Here is a 20814-nt window from a genome sequence, read left to right as displayed (position 1 = left end):
TTTGTTAGTACATAGAGATTGGGAAAGGACCACTTTAGCTATGATTAGTTTAACTAAATAGAATTTGATTCGATTTGATTTGTGAAAAGCTAGTCCCCCTTATGTGACACATCATGTTGATTCAGAAACAGATAATGGCCACACAACAACAAAGTGGGCTAGTCACAAGTGAAAAGTAAGTGCCAAAGTGAGCTAGTGAAAAGCTTAAAAAAAAAAACAATTGTTTTGTGGTTTTATTTATATTTTAATAATGCTCTATGATTTGGATAGGAGCTCGTTAACGGACTTGTGCAAACCTGCGTTGCAAATGTTGAAGGTAGGAAACCGGTGGAATTAGGTGAACTAAATAGATTCGCTTACCACAGTTCACACTGTGTTGTGTGTGTACGGCGCTATCGTCAGTTACGGGAGTGCCACGTACACACAAGACACAACAATTTACCGACCAAAACAAAACCATCCCTCGTTATTTTTCAGTATACCCAAGTATTTATTACCGATAAAAACTACCAAGTCTCCACAATCAAAACCATTGCTACCTTATACAATAACAACTTAAGTTGATGGCCACTAAAAATAAACAGATTTAACCGATTTAAAATGTACTGTTTCCAGTGACTGACTTACCATTTTTTCTGATTTTTGCGAGAGGTGAAAGGTCAATCTTGTTCGTTTGCTCGTTCAATAATAACTTGTACTCCTCTGATTATTATATTCCATTGATGCTAAAGGTACAACATGTTTTATAAAAAGTCTGGATAAGTTTTAAATATGACAATATGAATATAACTAATTTTATTTATATTCACGCAATTTGAAGCCTGAAGATTTTTGGGTACAACATTTTCTTTAAACAAATCTTTTCTGAAAGTGGACATTGCCTTCTTCGAAGCTGTATTTACTTCCCCCCTCTGCATAAAGTAGAACAGTCTGACCGCTGTAGCTAGCTACCGGGCTAATCAATTACTAAACAACAGGTTAACAACGGGTGGCACTGTGGGAAAGCTACGGCGTCCACTACACTATTTACACCATACCAAGTTGTAATAAACAATGAACCTTACACACCTCGAATTATAATTTAACGGATGGTTATGAATCCAGTATACAATTTATTCAAGGTAAGTTTACATAAACTGTTTTCTAGGGTTCCTTGCTCTTTGGTGGTATCACCGTGAACTATCAAATCTGAACAGTGAAACTCATGAGTTGTTACCACACAAATTATCAGTTCATTTATGATGACATATGTATGTAATGTTATGCAGGTGTACCACGCAATGGAATGGAGAATCTATATTATGGTTTCCTAATTACTATTTGCAGTTTCACCAATGTTATTAGGATGAAGTGTTTGGTTGATGAAGTAGGCCTACACATTTGTTTATTAAATATTAGTAAATTCGGTTTTTTCAATATTTTTATTCTTTTACTTTTTTGTTGTCCTGTGCAAAGATAATTATTTGTATATTGTATTTCTTTGCTTTTCGAGAAGTGGCAGATTAAATCATAACGCCATTAATAATAGTTTGAGCCTTTGTAAAGTCTCCATGGTTTAAACAAAACAGCTCATTGTGTCATAGTAATTTAAAAAATGTTTATATAATTGTTTGCGCATTTTGTTTACTACAAAGAATGTGACATATGTTTCAATGGGGAAAAAATGTGAATTTTCCGAATTCTGAAAAGAAGATGAATTATGAACTGTCACGACCAGACGACCACTCAAATCTTGCTTCCATGATGTTCTAACTTAACAGAAGCAAGATTTGAGTGGTCGTCTGGTCGTGACAGTTCATAATTCATCTTCTTTTCAGAATTCGGTGCATTTTATATATGTTTTAAAACATCATTGGGAGAAACAACATAAAAGCACAACTTTACATTTAGGCCCTTTTATCAATAGAAAATACAAATCAACCTCTTTTAAAATGTATAAATAAAGTGCTGACCTTTATAAATGAGACACTCTAGTGCCACTAGCTAGGTTACCACTCAGTGGCCTTGGTCTCATGTTTACATTGACTTTGGTGTTTGTTTACTTTTTCAGAAGTGTAAACATAGATAGGCCTAGATAGATTACAATATGAATGGTCAGTAGCGTTGCTTTATTATGGGTAAGCTGGGGTAGTGCAGTACAATCTCTCAATCGTAATCCGATGATCCTAAATTAATTTGATAAACCTGATGGTATTCGATTGAACCCAAGGTTTTCACTCCACGTTGGGCTCTTCTTAACCTGGCATACTTTCAAAAATAACAAAACCTTTATCTGTTTTTTAAGTGTTCCAGGGCATTTCGAATAACACAAATTGATATTTCTTATGGGACCTTTTTTGCTAAATATTATTTTTTTTAAATCTTCAAAGATTTACATAACTTCTCATGTAAATCCTCAGAGAAACACTAGTTTTTCGATCCTGGTAATTGGTGAAACCAAATTGGGTAATTAGGAAACTAAATAACATAGAAACTTGATCCAGAAGTTCTTGTATTAATGGCATTAATATTATCCTTAGGTAATTGTAGCTACAGTATGTCATATTTTGATTTTGTACTTTCTCGTACCAGATACACTCTGTGCACAAGCATAACATTTTGAGGCCTGTTGGTTTTGTGGGTACTTCTGGGATATTTTAAGTTAGCTACAACATTATGGCACTCTCAATTTTGCATGTAATATAAGTGCAATTTTATTGTGATGTTGTTAGCACTGACCATAGTCCTTGCTCTATGCACAGACTGATGGACACAGCCATGTGTTCGAAATTGATGCTATCGAATTTCAAGTCAATTTCAAACATATGGCTGTGCTAACAACACTGCAACTCCTAAAATAGCAAACATACATGCAGCTCATTTCGAGATGATTATTTCTGATTCATGTTATAAATGATAGTAGCAATGTGAAATAATCATGGTGTGTTTCTCTTCTTGCAGATGAATAAATAGCTAAGGAAACACATCTTGTAAACATGTTAAGCTCGTTAGCCAAAGGATGTGGCTCTTGGAGAGGTGATTTAGAGGCTACCGGAACAACGGTAAGAGAGGTTCAATTTTTTTCCACCCCTCCCTTTCCCCTCCCTTGCAGTATTTCAGGATTCAATTTTCATTCACTTCATTTCTTATCGTTGTGATGAAAAGTAAACAATCACTATACTAGCCAAGAACCCATGATGAATCAAAGACAAAGAAGGAAGTTTCAGTTTTAGATGTGGGAGGAAGACCCAAGAGAATTATTCCAGAAAAAGCCCAATCAATGAAGGGACTGAGCAGCACCCAATCCACATAGTGACCCCTTCAATGGGATTTGAACCGGGATCCCAGAGGTGGAAGGCAAAGAAAAAGATACCACTACTTTGTCAAACTGCTTTATCATACTGCTTTAACAAATTATTAACTTATTGTATGAATATTTCTTTTTGAACAGGGCAAACAGAAGGCTATTTTATGTACAGGCCTCGGAGGTGAAGACACAAAGTTTCTTGAGAAGTCCGTCAACATTCCACTCCGAATCAAATCAGCTGCTGTAACCAGATCATCAACGGCATCATCCGAACGAGATCAACTTGCCAACGCCATCAAGGCTAAGACGCCAAAGACTGAGTACTCTAGACCAAAGTCTGTGTGTAGTATCTCTCCGAGACCAAAAACACCAAGAGAGGGGAGACTGCGTTCAAAATCAGCGGCTGTTATTTTGTCTCCAAGGTCGAAGGACACGTCATCCAGTGCAACGTTTGCCAAATATGGATCTAAGTTCAACGTCTCAGCCAAGCACACCAGTAGCAGAGAGGTCAACTCCAGGAAGTCATTACCATCAGAGGTCAAATGTCAAAGGTCGGATGGCCAACTTGAGCTTCCGAAGACTTTTATGACTCGAAAGGGAGCGTTGATGTTGTTTACTGCTCCAGAAAATTTGAACTTCTCTTCAACGGACCAGAAATGCTTCTACAAGAGTGGGAAGGAGGAGACTGATGTCAGTAAGTTATCGCTGACTTTAGGAACGGTCAACAAGTTGACGTCATCGGTACTTGGCTATGGCAATCAACAGGTATTTTTACATATTTTCAATTATTTATTATTATTATTTACAATCAATTTGAAGATGGGTTTTGATAAGCCTTTTTTTAATTTAAACCATGATTGGTCATGTAGAATTGATTTATAAAACTATGAACTATATTTCTGATATTATGTTTTAAAATCTTAAAAACATCTGCTTACAGGCTAAATGCAATATTTTAACTAACCAAAAATGGATTGATTGATTGTTGTTGTAGATTGAGGCAGGACTGGAAAGTGATCAAGGCTCTAGGGAAAAGACACACATGCAGTTTATACACGATGACCTGGCAGATCAAGAGAATGTAGACTACAGAGCGCAACCAGGAGCAGACTTTGTTTTCTATCTTAGAGATATGCAATCAAGAGCTGTGTAAGTTTGATCAGCAGGTCATCTTGTCGAGTTTCTACGATTTTTTTTCTAAAACCTAATATTTAAATGTGCATTATTATATTTAATTGGCTTATTCTTCATAGATTCACCCATAAAAACAGTACAAACAGTATTTGTAAAATACAGACAAATTTTGCTAAGCAGAGCTGCTTAGCAGAACTTGACCTTGATGCGTTAGTCTTCTCAGCCCTGACACCCTAATATTAAACAAGGTCATTAATATTTGGAGTTATCACCAAAAGGTACACCCTCCATCTACTGACAAAGCCCATTGGGTGTATATTTTCAAGGTATAGATCTGTAGCTCGGGTGAGAGTCATTGCTAACAAAATAGGATCTAAACTTTAGAAGTAATGTTGAAATTAGCGATAAGGAACAGTCCTAGGCACTAGATAAGTAGATCAAAGAGCATGATTGTTTTGTCTTTTCAGACAGGCAGTGTCTAACTATTTTTTTCTTGTTTTTCTACATTACAGGGTTCGTAATCTGATCCGCACACCATCTCAACAATCTCTTCTCTCAGTGGATTCTACGGCTGAGCTGACCGCCGCCTTTCAGACCATTGACCCAAGAGGATCAACTGAAGGGAAAGGTCCATTTCCGGCTGATGTGAAGAGACTTTCAGGGTCGCAACGCTGGAACGTATCCAGTGCTGGAAGTATCAGGCAACACTCCAGAAATGCACACTCCAGGTATGCAATAATAACAGCTACCACAAAATTCATTATCATTTTCAGTTTAACTTCAGACCTTTTGTTTGGCCTGGTGGAAAAAAAGTTTTTATTGTCTTCTGTAGTGTAGTGGTTCAGACATCTGCTGTAGAATGCGAGTGTCTTAGGTTCAAATCCCCCAAGATGCCTATTGAACTTGTTTGTCTCAGAAAGCATTAATTTAGTAAATAATTAGTCCGTCAGTTTGTTGAAGTTCTTGTTTCTGTTTTCAATTGTCTAGACCTTCAACCTCTGCATCTGGCCGTAGTACATCACTCTCTGTAGAGAAACTTGCTGCATCTTTAAAAAGTTCTCCCTATTTGGGTCATCCTCTAAGTGCGCCTTACCCACCAAACTGTCCTCCGACCCCCGAATTCTGCCAAAGGCATGGCAGTCCTCTTTCCCGTCACTCCGGGTCCGTCCGGCAAGGAAGTGCTCACTCTTTAGCTTCTGCAAGGTCACGTCATGTTTCATCGGCACACTCTGTGAGGTCACATAGGTCATCCAGAGTTAATGGATTTAATGAGGTCGAAGGCAACAATGCATCGCAGGGGAGCTTCACTAACTTATCAGCTGCCGAATATGCACAGGAAAGGATGGGCAGTGAGGGTGTATTCAGCACGCCCATGGATGATGAGGCAGATAGTTTCCATGGCAACAGTGTAAGGACAGGTGGTTTATCTCCAGGCCTCAGCTATTCAGAAGTTGACATTTCTACCAGGGATGGTGAGTTTTATGAGTTTAAAAAAAAAATTATCTCAGAATTGTTCTTGATCTTGGTTTTCCAACAAGTGTAATCTTGGCCAATCAAAAAGCAATAATAATAATTCTTGTATATATTTTCAGTTGTATCACTTTTCAGCTGATCAGCTGATATCCTCGTTCAAGAATAAACATTTATTTTCCTCCATATTGCTTTTTTTGCAGACGTCGTTGGCGACAACACAAGTCACGGTGATGCTTTATCGTCTCACCAAGATGAGATGTGGAACCAGGATCCACAACCTTACAGTCCCGTCCGAAATAATGTAAGCCAATCAATTAAAGTTCAACTATGGTTTTTTAAATCACTTTAATAAAGGTTAAAGGGAAGGTATTGGTAATCACCTTGAAAGGGTGTTTTTTTACTTTGGTTTGGCATCCAATGTTTGGCATCCAATGTCCAATGTGATATTAGCAGATTGGTAGATTAAATTTTTTTAAAATTTTAGAATAAGTTGTTGTAGGTTTTGTTGATTATTTAGAATTGTCAGAGAATCACTATTAAATCCAAATATATTCATGTTATTTATACATTTCTTCAAACAACAGGAGAGCAGGCCCACAAGCTCTGTGTCACGCCACACCTTTATTTCCGGCACTACCAGCGTGCCAACCACAGTGCAAGACGGTCAGCAAGACAACCTAGGACTGCAGATGGATGATCAGTTTGATCACGACGTCTTGCTCGTAGACCAGAATGCGCTTCTTCTTGAAACTTCCTCGGACCATGAGGATGGACTGGACGCCCTCCAAGAGAGCGCCAACAGTGGACAGTGGCCGGTGATGGACAGTACCGTAATGGACGGCAACGACAGACTTAGTCCAGGTTTGTCTCCTGCTAGACTCAGAAGTCCCGATCATCCTCAAGCCAGGTCTTTAAGTCGCCCAGGATCTGAGGCCAGATCATTAAGCCCTCGACTCCAAGTTGCAAGTCCTGCCCTTTCAAACCGATCCGCTAGAAGTCAAGAACAAGTTCAGTTCGGCGGTGAGGAACAAACTCCAGATTTTGATGGTGCAGAGACACAGCAGCTGCCAGTACCAGGGGATCAAGAAATGTCTACTTTACCTAGCAAAAGTAAGTGTTTTATTCAACCCCATGGCCTCAACATCTAATAAGGAAATGACAACATTTTGCCTTTGCCTGCTCCTTTTTCACAGATATACCCCCTTCTTAGTCTGTCTTCCAGCCTTTGATTTGTGTTATTTTTGCCGTTATTTGTGTCGTTATACTTGTTGTTCAACTCATTTGTTACAGTGCAAGTTTCTGTTCTATAATTCATGATTTTTAGGATACTAGCACACTCTTCTTTGAAGTGACATTGCCATGCTGATGTCTTTGTCTTTGTCAGTGTAAATTGTTTGCTATTTGTTTGTTTTGTACCAAGGCTTTTGACTCTTTGTAACATTATAAAGCGCTCAGTGACTAGTTTGATTTGGGGCACTGTTAAAATCCTTCTTATACTTATGTTTACTTGAACACAAAACAAAATTTTTGTTATCGTCTACTATTTATTTCAGGCCCTTCACCTGTACCGTCTGAGAGAGTTCCTGATCTACAGCCAAAAGAGACAAGACCACGAAGTGGAATCCCTACCAATCAGCAGAGTCTACTGCCCTCCAATGCCACCCCTTCATCAACCCCAAGGCTACCACCAAGGAAAGCAGACTTGGGTGATGTTGTTAATAGGGTGGCTGAGAAGGAAATGGGAGTGCCCTATACGACCCTCGTGCCACCCAAACTGGGTCCTTCTGGAGATCAAAGAACAAAGACAAGAGCAAGCCCAGGTATGATTGCTCAAATTCTTGTCTGATTTATGTCTTATTCTTATTTATTCCTGTTTGATTATTTTAAGTACTGTTCTCCCATTTGCATTTCTTTTTACCTTTTTAACTATTTGTTGTTCAATCATGAGGATTTTAAATTATTCATAATGTTTGTTTTGTTGGTAAATTTATTTACTTTCAATCTAGAATTTCTTCGCTATTTTTATTTTGGCATGTAACTTTTTGTTTACAGTGACGCAGCTATACTCTTTATTTTTTTAGAAGTTCGCAACAGCTAATGCTTTTTTCTCGTAATCATTTTTGTTCTTACAGTGAGGCAGTCTCCATCTCCCACACCTCAAGAAGTCAAACCTGACGCTAAGCCACCGACTCCAACTAAAAAGATCTCTAAACTAGACCTTGGGAAGCTGAAAACCATGGTCAAACCAGCAGAGGCTAAATCCAAGGTGAGAAATGCTACCATGAAATTGTTAAACTCCCCTCAGTTGTGACAAAGTGCTAAAACTATTTTATCGTAGAGCTGCTTAAGTACAAAAAGTTGCTAAGCACAACAAAAATATGTGATAGCTTTTAATGATGTATTTAAGTTTGGTAAAGTTTTAAAATATGTGATAACTTTTTGATGATGAGTTTGAGTTTGGTAAAGTTTTACACAAACTTGTTTACCCATTTATTGTCTACCATTGAGAGTGTTTATAATATGATTTACATTTGTATTCTTTTAAATGAGCAGGGTCTAGGGGCACATCTTTTTATTGCAGTTTTGTTTTACTCTTGCCTTTTCCCTGGACGGCCCTCTGCTTGTAATATTGTATTGTCCAAAGCAATTCAAAATAAATAAAAACATTTCAATTTTCTTTTTTCTTTTTCATAAACAGTCACCTAAGGTAGGAAGAAAGAGCAAAGGTAAAGGGGTAAGACCCAAATCCAGTGGAGTACAGTTCATTGATAGCTTGAAAGTGGACAGCTACGAAGGACCGAGTGAAGATGAAGTGGAGAAGATGGTACAAGAAGAGGTAAGGAGAAGGGCGGAGTCAAGGGCGGGGTTTTTCTCCTTGTATTTATTTTCTTTGACTATTTGGTATTTAACATTATGTATGTTGTGGAATGTTTATTATTTGCACTGATTGATACTATTGAGAGCTTTGACTTTTGTGTTTAGATCCCAAGCAGTGCTGATCCCCACCTACATTTTCACTGTTTTCTTTTTAAAATTTATCAAATTTTTTTTTTATACTTGTTGCTTTTACTTCATTGACACTTGCTGTTATCTTATCTTTTCACTCTGAATTTTGTTTTCAGTCTTTTTTAATATTATTGACATGTATTGATTGGTGTTTAGACCCATAACCTCACTGTGTTTTCTTGTTGAAGGTATTCAAATATTTTTAGAAACTTAATTGACTTGTTGTTACTTCATTGACACTGAATGATGTTATTTCTGCTCTATTATCTTTTCACATTGAAGTTTGTTTTCAGTCTTTATGATATTGATATTTATTATTGTCATTTCTAGATGCTTACCCCTCCTCTCCCCTATTGTCACTGTTTTCTTTAAAAATTTATTTTAAAAGTATTATTGGAACGTAACATTTGGATTACTTCATTACATTGTGTGTTATTATTACTGCTCTATTGAAGTTTCACATTATGTCTCTATAAGTTTTTATTTTAGACAACTGAACATGCTTTGGCTTTTGTGTTGATAGGCCTACTCTGTTGTTTACATTAAAAGATGTTTAAAAATTGTAAAACACTTTTGTTATATTGATAAGAAGGAACATAAATAAGTTAGATAGCTTGTTGATATAAAAATTATTGAAATATTTATGGAACACCTAAAAGGCCTACATCTTTTATTGGAATAATGCACTTTTGTTGTTGAGTCCTCCTGTGAAATATTCCTAATGTTTATTATTATTAATTTTTAATCCTAGTTATCAAAAGAACTTAAACTGAGTCAGCTCACTGAGGGAGAAGAATCACAGCTTTTAGGTGAGTGGCAATTCTACATACTTTTTCTAATGTTTTTTTTGTGATTTAAAAAGAGTGTTTTGTTTTTCTTGTCCATGGGCATTTTAACTTAAATTAGTGAGATGTATCTAAAGATGTTTTGCTGACTAAAGTCCATTTCATACTTCCTGCGAACGCAATACAAATTTTGATGTCACAAATTCGCAACAAATAATTTGCAACAGTTAAATTCCTGTGAAACATTCCCTGCGAAAAACAGCCATGTGTCATAAAAATTTTATTTGCATTCGCAAGAAGTATGAACCTGGCTAAATAAATGAAGATGAGGATACAAGCTTCCTTTTTGACTTCTGTAAATGTCACTCAAATTATTTATTTTTTTGTCCAATAATTTGGTAATTTTTTATTTCAATCGGTTGTTGATTGTCTTTGTTTCTTTACTGTAATAGAGATAAATATTTACTTAATGTTTTAATAGTGAAAATCTGAGTTTTCTGACCCGGACAATTTGAAATGTAGATTATGTATTTTATGTCAATTTAGTGACAATTTATTGACAATTTAAATTCACTGACTCCTCAATAATTCAATCCAGCTGTTCCAGAAGAGAAGGCTGATGATGCGGTTTCCTTAGGAACAGACGATGAAGCTCTGGAAAGAGAAATCAAGAAACAATCCCAGCAAGGGAAGAAGAAAACTAAGAAGCAGCTGGCGAAAGAAAAGGCAGAACTCAAAGAAGCAAGACAGCAAGAGAAATTGGTAAGAGTTGATTTGGCTTTTACTTTTCTCTGAAGACGATCAGAGCATACTGATCGAAACGTTGAGTTGTTCTTTTCAGAACCAACACTACTCAAAAGAGATTTACACATTGTGCTAGGGCAAACCTTTCTTTGTTATACTTCCACCAAGCCAATTTTCCAATCCTTCTAGCTATCACTTTTTTCCCCTCAACTATCCATGTGTTTTTGTTGATACAGTATTACATGAAGATAAATCTTCTACTTGCGAGATGAGACAGTTTCAGACTTTTATCCAAATTCAGATTTTTAAATGTCTGCCTGTTGTAATAAATTACTAGAGTGGGATTTGAACCAACTACTTCAGTTCTAATGTGCTAACGTTGTACCAACTGAGCTATCTAGCCTTATATTGGTGGTGAAATAAGTTGCGGTTCTTTTAATTCGATATAAAGGCATTTGCTCTAGCACTGAGGACACTGTTCCCAAAAGCTCCTTGGAATCTAATCTATAACTTCAGGGGTTGTCTAAAGTTGGAATTGCCATTATTTAAAAAAAACTCCTAAGATCTAGATAATTTGTTATGACTTTTTTTATCAGCAATGACTCTCACCCCTGCAGAAGGTTTGGAAAATCACAACTTCACTTTCAAATTTATTTAGAATAATTCAATTGTCTAATGGATTTCATTGAGTCTGGTTTTATCTCCTGTGCATAACACTTATGAACTTTCTTGAAAATCTGTTACAGCGTCTTGAAGAAGAGAAAAAAGCGTTACAAGCAAAAAAGAAACAAAAGGAAAAAGAGCGAAGGCAACAAGAAATCGCAGAACAGAGACGGATACAGGTAAGTTTGGGATCTATAGAGCTAAATAACTATGATTATGTTGACTGTTGCTAGCCCCATGGGCTCTTAGATCACCCTGTTTTTTCTTAAAGTTGAGAAGTCGTAATATTAGTTTGGGAATATCTATAGAACCTTCTCAGATTCAAATATTTGAGTGAGAAATAATCTCTTTCTCAAAAAAAAAGTTACTTCAGTTGGAGTTGTTTCTCAAAATTGTTCATACTATCAACAGCTCTCCATTCCTTGTTACCAAGTAAGTTTTTATGCCAACACTTATTATGAGTAACTAACAAATGTGTCCACAGTACCTGTAAGTGGAAATAAACATAACTTTAAAATCTGAATCTTGGGGTCTGTTTTCTTCAGATGGCGAAGGAGGAACTAGAAGATGCAGCATGGGAGGCAGAGAGAGCAGCCGAGGCTGAAGAGGAGGCAAGACAGATGCTACAAGAGTCTAGAAAACTAGCAAGAGAAGACCGAGAGGCGAGGAGGAAAGCTGATGCGGAGAAGAAGAAACAAGAGAAAGAGAAACAACGACAGGAACGTAGGAAAATGGTGAGGATGATGATGATGTTGCAACATTTATTTTTTCTCTTTTCAATATTCTAAAGAATATTCTGAAGGGCAAGGTATTATTATTATTTTTTTTTTGTGGAAGGACGGCCTTGTATGTGCTGGTCACCTGTTCCTCCTTGCAACTCACTGGCTTGGTATTTAAAACAATTTGGAATTTTTTTTTTTTTTTTCTCAGTCATAGTTCTATTTTTCGGACTGTAGCTTAGAGTTTCTTTTAGTGTTTGCCAATGTGAAGTGTAATAAACAAAATTTAAAAAGCTCATAAAATTAGTTGGGAGAAGAAGATTTTATCTTGAAATGTCTGCATTTTTAAAAGCCTTTTAACAAGAAGGCATTTTTGTGGAAGCCAACTGCAGCGCAGGCAACACTACGAGCAACTCTTTTGTAATTTTTGTTCAAGTATCTTTTCATCTCGTATTATCCCCTAACAGGAGGAGGCAGCTCGACAGCGAGAGCAAGAAATGGCAGAGCGTCTTGCAGGAGCAGCCGAGAAGCGAAAGCTCCGAGAGGAGGCAGAATGGGAGAGGCAAGAGAGGGAACGTATGGAGCAAGAAGAAAGAGAACAAGAAGAAGAAGAAGAAAAACGGAGACAAGAAGAGGAGGAGGAGAAAATCAGAGAGATGGAGAGAGAGGTAGGTTTAAAACAAACATTTTTTTTAAGCTTAAGGGTATCCTACTCCAGCTGAATGCAATTCATGTATGCCCATAATTTATGCTAAGCTGTCTTGATTTAGACCTCTTGCACTAGTTGGAGCGCACTTCCGAATTCACTTATGGACATCTTGACTTCCAAATGGAGGTGCGCTGCGCGTTATGCAATGGATCTATGGCTGTTTTTCAATAAAGTGTTTGTTGCCATTGAAATTAACACTGTGTATGACTTATTTGTTAGCTCTACCAATCATGTATAACACTTCTAAGCATTCATAAGGCCTTCTCAACTCCTTTGGAGTATGCACCAGCAGCAAAAATATACAGACATTTTGCTAATCATTAACATCAACAGTCTGTACTGCTCTCATAGGCAGGTAATCTTAGTATAGTGTGTTGCCCAATGATACAAGTGACATGATCCGGATTCGAACCCACACCCTAAGATTCAGATACCAGAGCTTTTATGTCATGAATAAACACAAACATGTGATTTACTTTTTCAAGGCTGAGGAGGAAGCCCTCACTCGGCTGGTCAGGGAGAGGGAAGAGGCGGAGTCAAGGATGAGACAAGCCAGACAAGAAGCAGAGAAACAACGGCAAGAGGAAGAGAGATTGCGTCTTGAAGAAGAGAAGAAGAAAGATGAAGAAGCGGAGAGACAACGTCTTCTTGAGGAGGAGGCAGAGAAGAAAAGACAAGAAGAATTAGAAAGAATCAAGCGGGTTAGTTGTCATTAATATTTATATTGTATAATGTGAAAGAATTATCAATATGTATACAGCAGTTGGAATGCTTACTTTCTAGGCAACCCTACAGGCCTGTAAACAAATTCTTTGGGTTTCTTTTCCTTCTGTATTTCCTGATGCATTTTAGTAAAGTTTACTTGCTCTAATTTTGTTTTCTTTGCCAATCTATAGTATTGTTTAATTAAAATATAAAACAAACACCAACAGTTCAGAATTTGATATCTTAATAGACCGGTCAAGTCTTGGTCCAAGGAACACAGCTTTAAAGGAAAATTTCATTCGATATTCATTCTTGAAATGAACCCCTATAAAAACTTTTGATCAGAAGATTACAGCAGCATTCAATAGTAAAGCATTTTGAGAATTAGAAACATTTCACTTCGAAATAACGTGCTTATGTAAACAGATATCATATTTATGCCCAAAAATTTGAATCTAAGAAGAATTACTGCAGTAAAATAAAATTGACGTCATCTTATGATTGATTGTCTCAGATCCAACGGGTAGAAGAAGAGGCTCGCGAGAGGGTCAGGAAAGAGCTCGCCCGCCGGAAGACATGGGCCCTGAGACGTCGAGAGCATAACCAAGGGCAGCGAGATCATCTGAATGGTATGAGGCAAACTCAAGGAATGACCAGACCTTGGGTCTTCTCTTACTACGTTCACTGGCCCAAGGAAAACTATGAGAAGAGAATATTCGTCGCCAAGAAAAAGCAGTTCCGGGCAAGGCCAAAACCAAAGCCATTACCGGAGGCGGGACCTCCTGCAAAAGCATAAAGAAGCAGCTTATGAAGTATTTGCCAATTTCTTTCAAATAAAAACTGGAGTGTGAGCAAGTCTTTGAATGTTACTGAAATTCAAATTTACTGTTTTGTGAATGGTTTTTAAATGATCAAAAATGTGTTTGAAGCTGAATTATTTAACAACAGGAGATATAATGAAGTATTGCCAATACAATTATATTTTGAATGAATTTTTTATTCTTTAAAGCTTTCCAAGTCTTTCTAACAATTTTTACCAAAAACAGATTTAACATGGCCACTACTGAACTGGAAGTTTTTGTTTTTAAACTTTATTTAGTCTTAAGTAAAAGGCAACAGGATAGTAATACACTCAAGTCACAAATTTTCACTGTAGAATTTTAACAGACTTTGTATCGTTAAAATGCAATCCGTAGAATGTTTTCACAATACCATTGCAGTCTCTCTGATGCACTTATTAAAATGCTGATTGTTATTTCACTTTGGGATGTTCGTTATTCAAATTTGTTTCAGTGGTGCTTTCAAAATTATTATAGATCAAAGTATGTGCTCTTCCATTTCAATATGATCAATTATAATTTATATATAACTGTATTTGTTTTTAAGTTACAACAGACGAATTGCATTTACCGCTATCGTCAAACCTTGGTAATGCGCTTGTGTGTACGCGCGTACAACTACCAGCCAATGAGCGGTCTCCCTTTAACCCCCAGTGAGGGCACTGTTTGAAGTCATATGCAAGGGGTTCTCTTTTTAACTCTTTTGCACATCTTAAACTTTTTGAGTCTTGCCACTAACTTTAGACATATTTTTTACTTATAAATAATACTTTATATGAGGAATAACTAGACCTTAACCTGTAAGAAAACCTGAATGCCTGCTAGGTTGGTAAGATTAAGAAAGTATAGTTTAGGTTTCTTATTTATGACAGTGTTACCACCCTACTCTTGTCCAATGACGTAGTTCTGTGTATCATTTGCATATAAAAGCAAGAGCTGCCGTTTTTCGAGTTTGGTTGGGAAAACTTCTTGAAACAATGTATTTTTTGATCGGTCTTTTTCGTAGTTGAATGGTAGTGCTTTTAGCTACAAAAGTTGATTATTCAGTTTCTATGATATGCCATTAAAACTTTTCTTCCAAAGTGCTGCGTTGGTGCCCGCTTTAAGATCAAAGCTTTTGTCTGTCTTTCAAAGATAACTTAAAATTTGTTTTCTATTACATTCCATTTTAGAGCATATTGCGTTATCTTGTGACATGCACATGATATGCAATGTGCGGAGTTAAAACACCAGTGTGTTTCACAATTTATATTTTCGGTGCACACAGACTTTAAGAATTTGAAATTTTAAAATTAATATAATATTGATATTTTTCGTAGATGATTTAATGATATTGTGTGCAATCAGAGGCACATGAGAAAAAAAGTGAAGCGCTCGAATTAAGATATTTTAGTGATTTTTTCACCACTTTGGCAGTTTGGTTTGGACTGGATGTATTACAAAAGACATTCCATTGTGAAATCAAAAATTACTTTTATAGAATGTATATTATTTTTCCAATACGCAAGTCTTACTTTTAGACACTCTAACGAACTCTCTATAGTAAACTCTAGTTATTATCTACCCGCCTACTGACAAAAGAACAAAATAACTATAATGAACCTGATTTTTAGAATGAATAAAATCACAACTATTGTGTTAAACTTAATCCAGATAGCCGTGATGTCGTTGTTGCAAGGTAATCGGCCGGAAAGTGTGGTCTTCTTTATTGTTGTGGTTGTTTTTACACCGGTACTCTCTGCAGATGGAGGGCGTGGTCAGGTTTGCGGGTGATTCCTTCTTGAGAACAGGGTGTGGTCGTCTGATTGCACTGCCCTGGTGTTCTTTTGAAGGTTGTCGGTTTGGAAAGTAAAGGAAAATAAGACTTGAAGTACAAATGTTTGGTTGTTAGTCGATCCCTTTAAGGCTTGATGTGAATAATCAATCAGGGCGTGGTCTGGGGCGTGGTCTGGGGCGTGGTCCGGCTATCGGGTCGTGGGCATGTGTACTTGGATTACTAGCACTTGCTCGATGGGTAGTTGTAGAAGGAACCCTTGTTGAAGGTGCCTCTTTCATTTGCGAAGCATTGAGCACCTTTGCGGTCGCATTCACACATGAACGCCCTGCATTTGGCGTTACTGTCGCTGGCTGGATACTCTTTTTCGGTTTCTGTAAATAACATATTTCAATTTAAAAATTAACTTGAGAATGGCTCGTATCAGAACTCTTCTTACTCGTCTAAATATTGTGAAAGATGCTGATTTTTGGATGGTTGTTGTTATACATTTCTGGTTTGAATCTAAGGATGCCTCATAATTGAACTTAATCACTGGAAACCTGTAAACAAGGGTGCTTGCTTTGTTAACCCCTACTCTTCCACGATGAGTGTTCTGTGCTATTTTTCATACCAATTCTAAAACACAGAACCTACGGTTTAATGTCCAATCCAGAGGACAAACGATATGATAAAGTATATTGCTCTATGAGTGACACAAGCGCCACGCTGGGACTCGAACCAACACTCTGCTGATCAGAAACACCAGAGTCCGGTACCGCTCGGCACATCCCTTAACGTTTACACAAAATAGTCGCCGGCGGTTTGTGTTTGTAGGATTCCTACCCTTCTCTCATTTTGGGATGGTATAATCTTTGCCCACACCCGCCTCCCACCCCGTCCTCCACCTTGTTTATGTATTTTAATACTTACTGCATCTGATAGCACAGTTTCCTGCTGCGTCGATAGATTCCACGTAATCGTAGTCTGTGGCGTATGTGTCAAACCACCCGCATCCATAGTCTGGTTTAACTGCTTCGGTGTAACATTGATCGTGGATCTGGCAACATCTGAAGTACAAGAAAAACATGCAACATGGTGAAAATTTTCAGTCGTGGTTAAGTGTTTTTTGGGGGGCCAAGTTACAAACAAACTAATTGAATTTTGAAGTTTGAGTTCTGCTGTTTAATTTGAAAAAATAGTTCACACAAATTTATCGTCATGGCACTGCTTCGATGTGCACACTGGGTTTTTATCTGGTTGCGCCAACTCCTACAGATCTTACACCATTACAAAGCGTCCACTTTATAAGAATGAGTGGAAAGTTGGGAGGGGCAGTTTGTAAAGTTTAACCATTTAGCCACTGTACCGCCCAGTCGCCTCTTTGCGGTACGAGGAAACCTCGCTAGCTTGTGTTTGTAGGAAAAAAAGGAACATCAAAAGAAAACTCGATAGTCATTAGTAGGTCTACGCATTTGTTAATATCTAGTTGTTATAGATCGTTATTAATTCTCCCTTCACAGTTGACTTGTCGAAGCTAATGATGATGAAATAATTTAGCTCTTACGAAAAAAAAAAACGCTCATTAGTAAACAGGAAATTGTTCATCATTTATGATGATATTGTCGAAAATTAACGCCTTCGCATTTAATCAGTATGAGCATTGAGCCAGATAAAAGCCTTGAAAAGCTATTGTGTTCATTTTATCCGTGCACAAAAATATTCGCCATAAAAATTACCGTAGCCGTTTAAAGCCATTATACACTTTCGGTAAACAGTATTGTCCAAGTCCCACACTTCGTGTATCACAACTTATATATAAAATAACAATCCTGTGGAAATTTAGGCTCAATCGGACATCGGAGTCGGGAGAAAATAACGAGAAAACCCACTCCTGTTTTCGCGCGTTTCGCCGTGTCATGACATGTGTTTATAACAAATCCGTAATTCTCGTTAACGAGAATTTATATTGTTTTACCGTTTTCTCAAAAAGTAAAGCATTTCATGGACTAATATTTCAAGAGAAGTCTTTCACCATTGCCTTCTGTAAACCCTGTAAATTATTTGTAAATCTGTGAACTTTTTTTTGTTTCTGTACCGAAAGGGTCCAATGGCTTTAACGAGAGGCATTTATTGTTCCCATGAGAACTTGTACTTTTATACAAATATTACCGAAAGGGTAAAAAATTGTGCATACATATTAAGCCATGGCTATCTTTTAAAATGCGAACTACGATTCCAGTAATTTACTGCAAGAATCTCGAGAAATTAGTTTTCAGCAAACTCGGGCGATGCAGGGACTAAAGGGTTAAGTAACTTTCTGAAAAGTTGGCGAGGGTTATACTTACAAGTTTGACTAACTCAGTGGAACGTCGGAGAGGGAGATTTGATTTTTAAAAGTTTAACCGACTCAGTGAAAATTTCGGGGCTAGTTTACCTGACTTAGAGAAAAATTGGGGGCTAGTCTAAACATTTAAACTGACTTAGTGAAAAGTGTTGGGCTCACTAAAAAATGTTTTCTGACTTAGTGAAAGTGATAATCTGAAACATTGAGAGTATACATGTATTAAAGGGACGTTTGGGGAGGACTACTATAGTTTAAGAAATTTTAACCGACTTAAGCCCGGTTCATACTTCCTGCGAATGCGAATGCGATACGAATGTGGACGTCACAAATTCGCATCGAATAATTCGCAGCAGTTCAACTTTGCTCAACTCACTTGCGAATATCGCTGCGAAAGGAGGGTTGTGACGTCAAATTCACGTGAAATTCGCTTCGCATTCGCATTCGCAGGAAGTATGAACCGGGCTTTAGAGGAAAGTTTGTAGGCTAGTCTAAATAAAAAAGTAAAACCATGGAGTAAGGATTAAACTTGCATGTCTGTAGGGTCGACTGGTGTGCCGCTACCTCCATAGCCACAGAAACATCCGTAGTCCGTGTAATAAGACATCTCGTAATAACCGATGTTTGCCAGGCACGTAATCATTTCACCGAAGTCATCGAGGGCCTTTATTGGACCCTGGATCTTCTTAGCATCTGCAAGAACACGATGTAGCAAGTTTAGTGTTTACCCGGGATGGGGTGGGGTGGGGTGGGGTGGGGTTGGGTGGGGTGAAACCTTTGAAACTGGGCACTGTTTTTTTCAGCAGCAGTGGGTTCGAATCCCAGTCACGACACTGGAGCCCCTGAGCAAGGCACTTAACCATACGTCGTCAAACTTTAGAGCATTCTGCTCTACCAGCCAGGCTCTTATAGTGCCTCATCCTTAGGAATTCATTTCGGTTCGGCACGGCTGGAGCGCGACGTATACGAAACAAAGCCGTGCTTTCTATTCTGCCGACTTTGCTCGACAGTGCTCGTCGAGCTAATGGCCCCTGACGCGCCAAATTCAAAAAGTGGTTTCAAACTTCGTGTTCCTGCCGTGTCGAATTATAACAAAAATCGTATTAACTCGACACGGCAAAAGAGCGACGTTTGAATGATGGTAATATCGAGCCACGTCCACGTGTGGGGGTGTATAACAATGTGCAATTTTCACATATAGGGGGGGGGGGGGTCTATGTAGACCAGGGCCAAATTTCCAAGCCTGTAAACACACAAAAAACTTGATAAGCAAAGAAACGGGTTACACGCCCAAAATACACTATGTATTTGTGTGACTGGTGCCCCATTAATTTTGCTTAGGAAAGAAATTTGTCAAGCAGTATTTTTTATGAAATTTGGCGCGTAAAAATGTGTTGGCAAAGTAGTTCATTGCTCTGCACTGCGTCGAGAAAGTGACAAGTTCTCACTCACCCACAGTATTAAACTAAATCATAACCTCGGGGGTGAAACCCGACAAGTAGCCACTCTCTGAATGTTAATAGCGGCACGGTGTGATACAAATCAATTAATATTAATCGGTTTCACTTACTCGTGAGGGCAACACACGTTGCGAGAACAAGCACGAAGCCCTTCATGGTAGTGGGTGTTTCTGGGGTACTTTTACGGTAGATTTGAAGTGGTCGGTCACGGTGATAGCTGTAGGGTACGAAGATCTCGGTACAGTCAAGACGGTCAGAGCTGGAGATGCAGTGAATGAAATATCTCCTGTCGAGACCTGATATTTATACTTTTTGACACTTTGTTTTATTTTATTGGATCTCATGGAAGGCATCTGATAACATTATAAAATTCCCTTTTTGAGGAATTCAATGGTTGGTAGATACAGGGCCTATGCCTTTGTTAAAGTTAATAGAAATTGTTTCACGCATATAAAGCATGAATATGTTTTTAGATACAATTCTTACATATTTGAAAAAAGTAGTATAATACACAACTATTACTGATAGCTTTTTGAGGACTAAAACGATTGACAAACGAAAGATAAGCTTGAATTAATATAAATGGTTCCTACGCAAAAAGGATAACATTCATACTGATTTGAATATATGGGCCTTAATTTAATAATACTATTCTGATAGCGATCGCACACCAAAGATGTGCTTTTGGAAGTGCAGTTGTCTTCAATGAAAGATGCACAAACTTGTTTTAAAATTAAAATATGCATTTTTGCTCGCCGGAAGTCTTTGTCAAGTAATCTCCTTCTATTTAAGCTCATATCAGATGCTTTGTCAATCATCAAGTTTTGTTTTTCGATTTGAATGGAGCTTTTGATAACCATATCATGACGGTCCTGTAGAGCCTATACGCACAAACCCGCTATTTTGGGCAAAAATGTTTTGTTCAAGCTTTTGGTGGAGTAACTTATTTCGAGCACTTCCAGCAATTTATTTCGAGCGCATAGAATCTGTTTAAAGCGGTTGAGGGAACATCACTAACCCGGTAAATCAGTATGCCCTATTGCTTAGTTCGGTTGCGGCAATTGAATTAAGCCCGATATGAACGAGCACAAAATCCCCAATCATCAAGTTTTTGTATTCGATTGGAATCCAGGTTTTTGGTAATCAGGAATTTTAGGAAACTTACCTAGTAAGTCTGCTGCCACCCAGCGTTCC

The 20814-nt window shown here is 37.7% G+C and overlaps 2 protein-coding genes across 2 annotated transcripts; one reads left to right on the top strand and one right to left on the bottom strand.

Annotated features, from left to right (window-relative positions):
• Window positions 1-994: 994 nt before the first annotated feature.
• On the top strand, window positions 995-15711 carry LOC139939375 (uncharacterized). The gene is made up of 18 exons (XM_071935203.1): window positions 995-1121; window positions 2941-3041; window positions 3431-4051; window positions 4281-4435; window positions 4933-5148; window positions 5408-5892; window positions 6094-6194; window positions 6478-7003; window positions 7447-7713; window positions 8026-8159; window positions 8592-8729; window positions 9651-9708; window positions 10283-10446; window positions 11175-11270; window positions 11637-11825; window positions 12278-12478; window positions 13005-13220; window positions 13739-15711. Exons 2-18 carry the CDS (start codon window positions 2976-2978, stop codon window positions 14018-14020), a joined length of 3915 nt encoding a protein of 1304 aa, XP_071791304.1. The 5' UTR covers window positions 995-1121; window positions 2941-2975; the 3' UTR covers window positions 14021-15711.
• Window positions 15712-15783: 72 nt separating this feature from the next.
• On the bottom strand, window positions 15784-19796 carry LOC139939377 (phospholipase A2 AP-PLA2-I-like). Its single transcript, XM_071935205.1, has 4 exons — window positions 19731-19796; window positions 18694-18853; window positions 16750-16886; window positions 15784-16211 (listed from the first exon to the last, which is right to left on the bottom strand). The coding sequence occupies exons 1-4, from the start codon at window positions 19774-19776 to the stop codon at window positions 16060-16062; spliced, it is 495 nt and encodes a 164-aa protein (XP_071791306.1). The 5' UTR covers window positions 19777-19796; the 3' UTR covers window positions 15784-16059.
• Window positions 19797-20814: the final 1018 nt, after the last annotated feature.

Source organism: Asterias amurensis, chromosome 7, assembly GCF_032118995.1.
Source record: "Asterias amurensis chromosome 7, ASM3211899v1".
Taxonomy (NCBI): domain Eukaryota; kingdom Metazoa; phylum Echinodermata; class Asteroidea; order Forcipulatida; family Asteriidae; genus Asterias; species Asterias amurensis.
The sequence above is the reverse complement of the archived record's forward strand: the minus strand, read 5'-3'. Positions and strand labels throughout refer to the sequence as shown.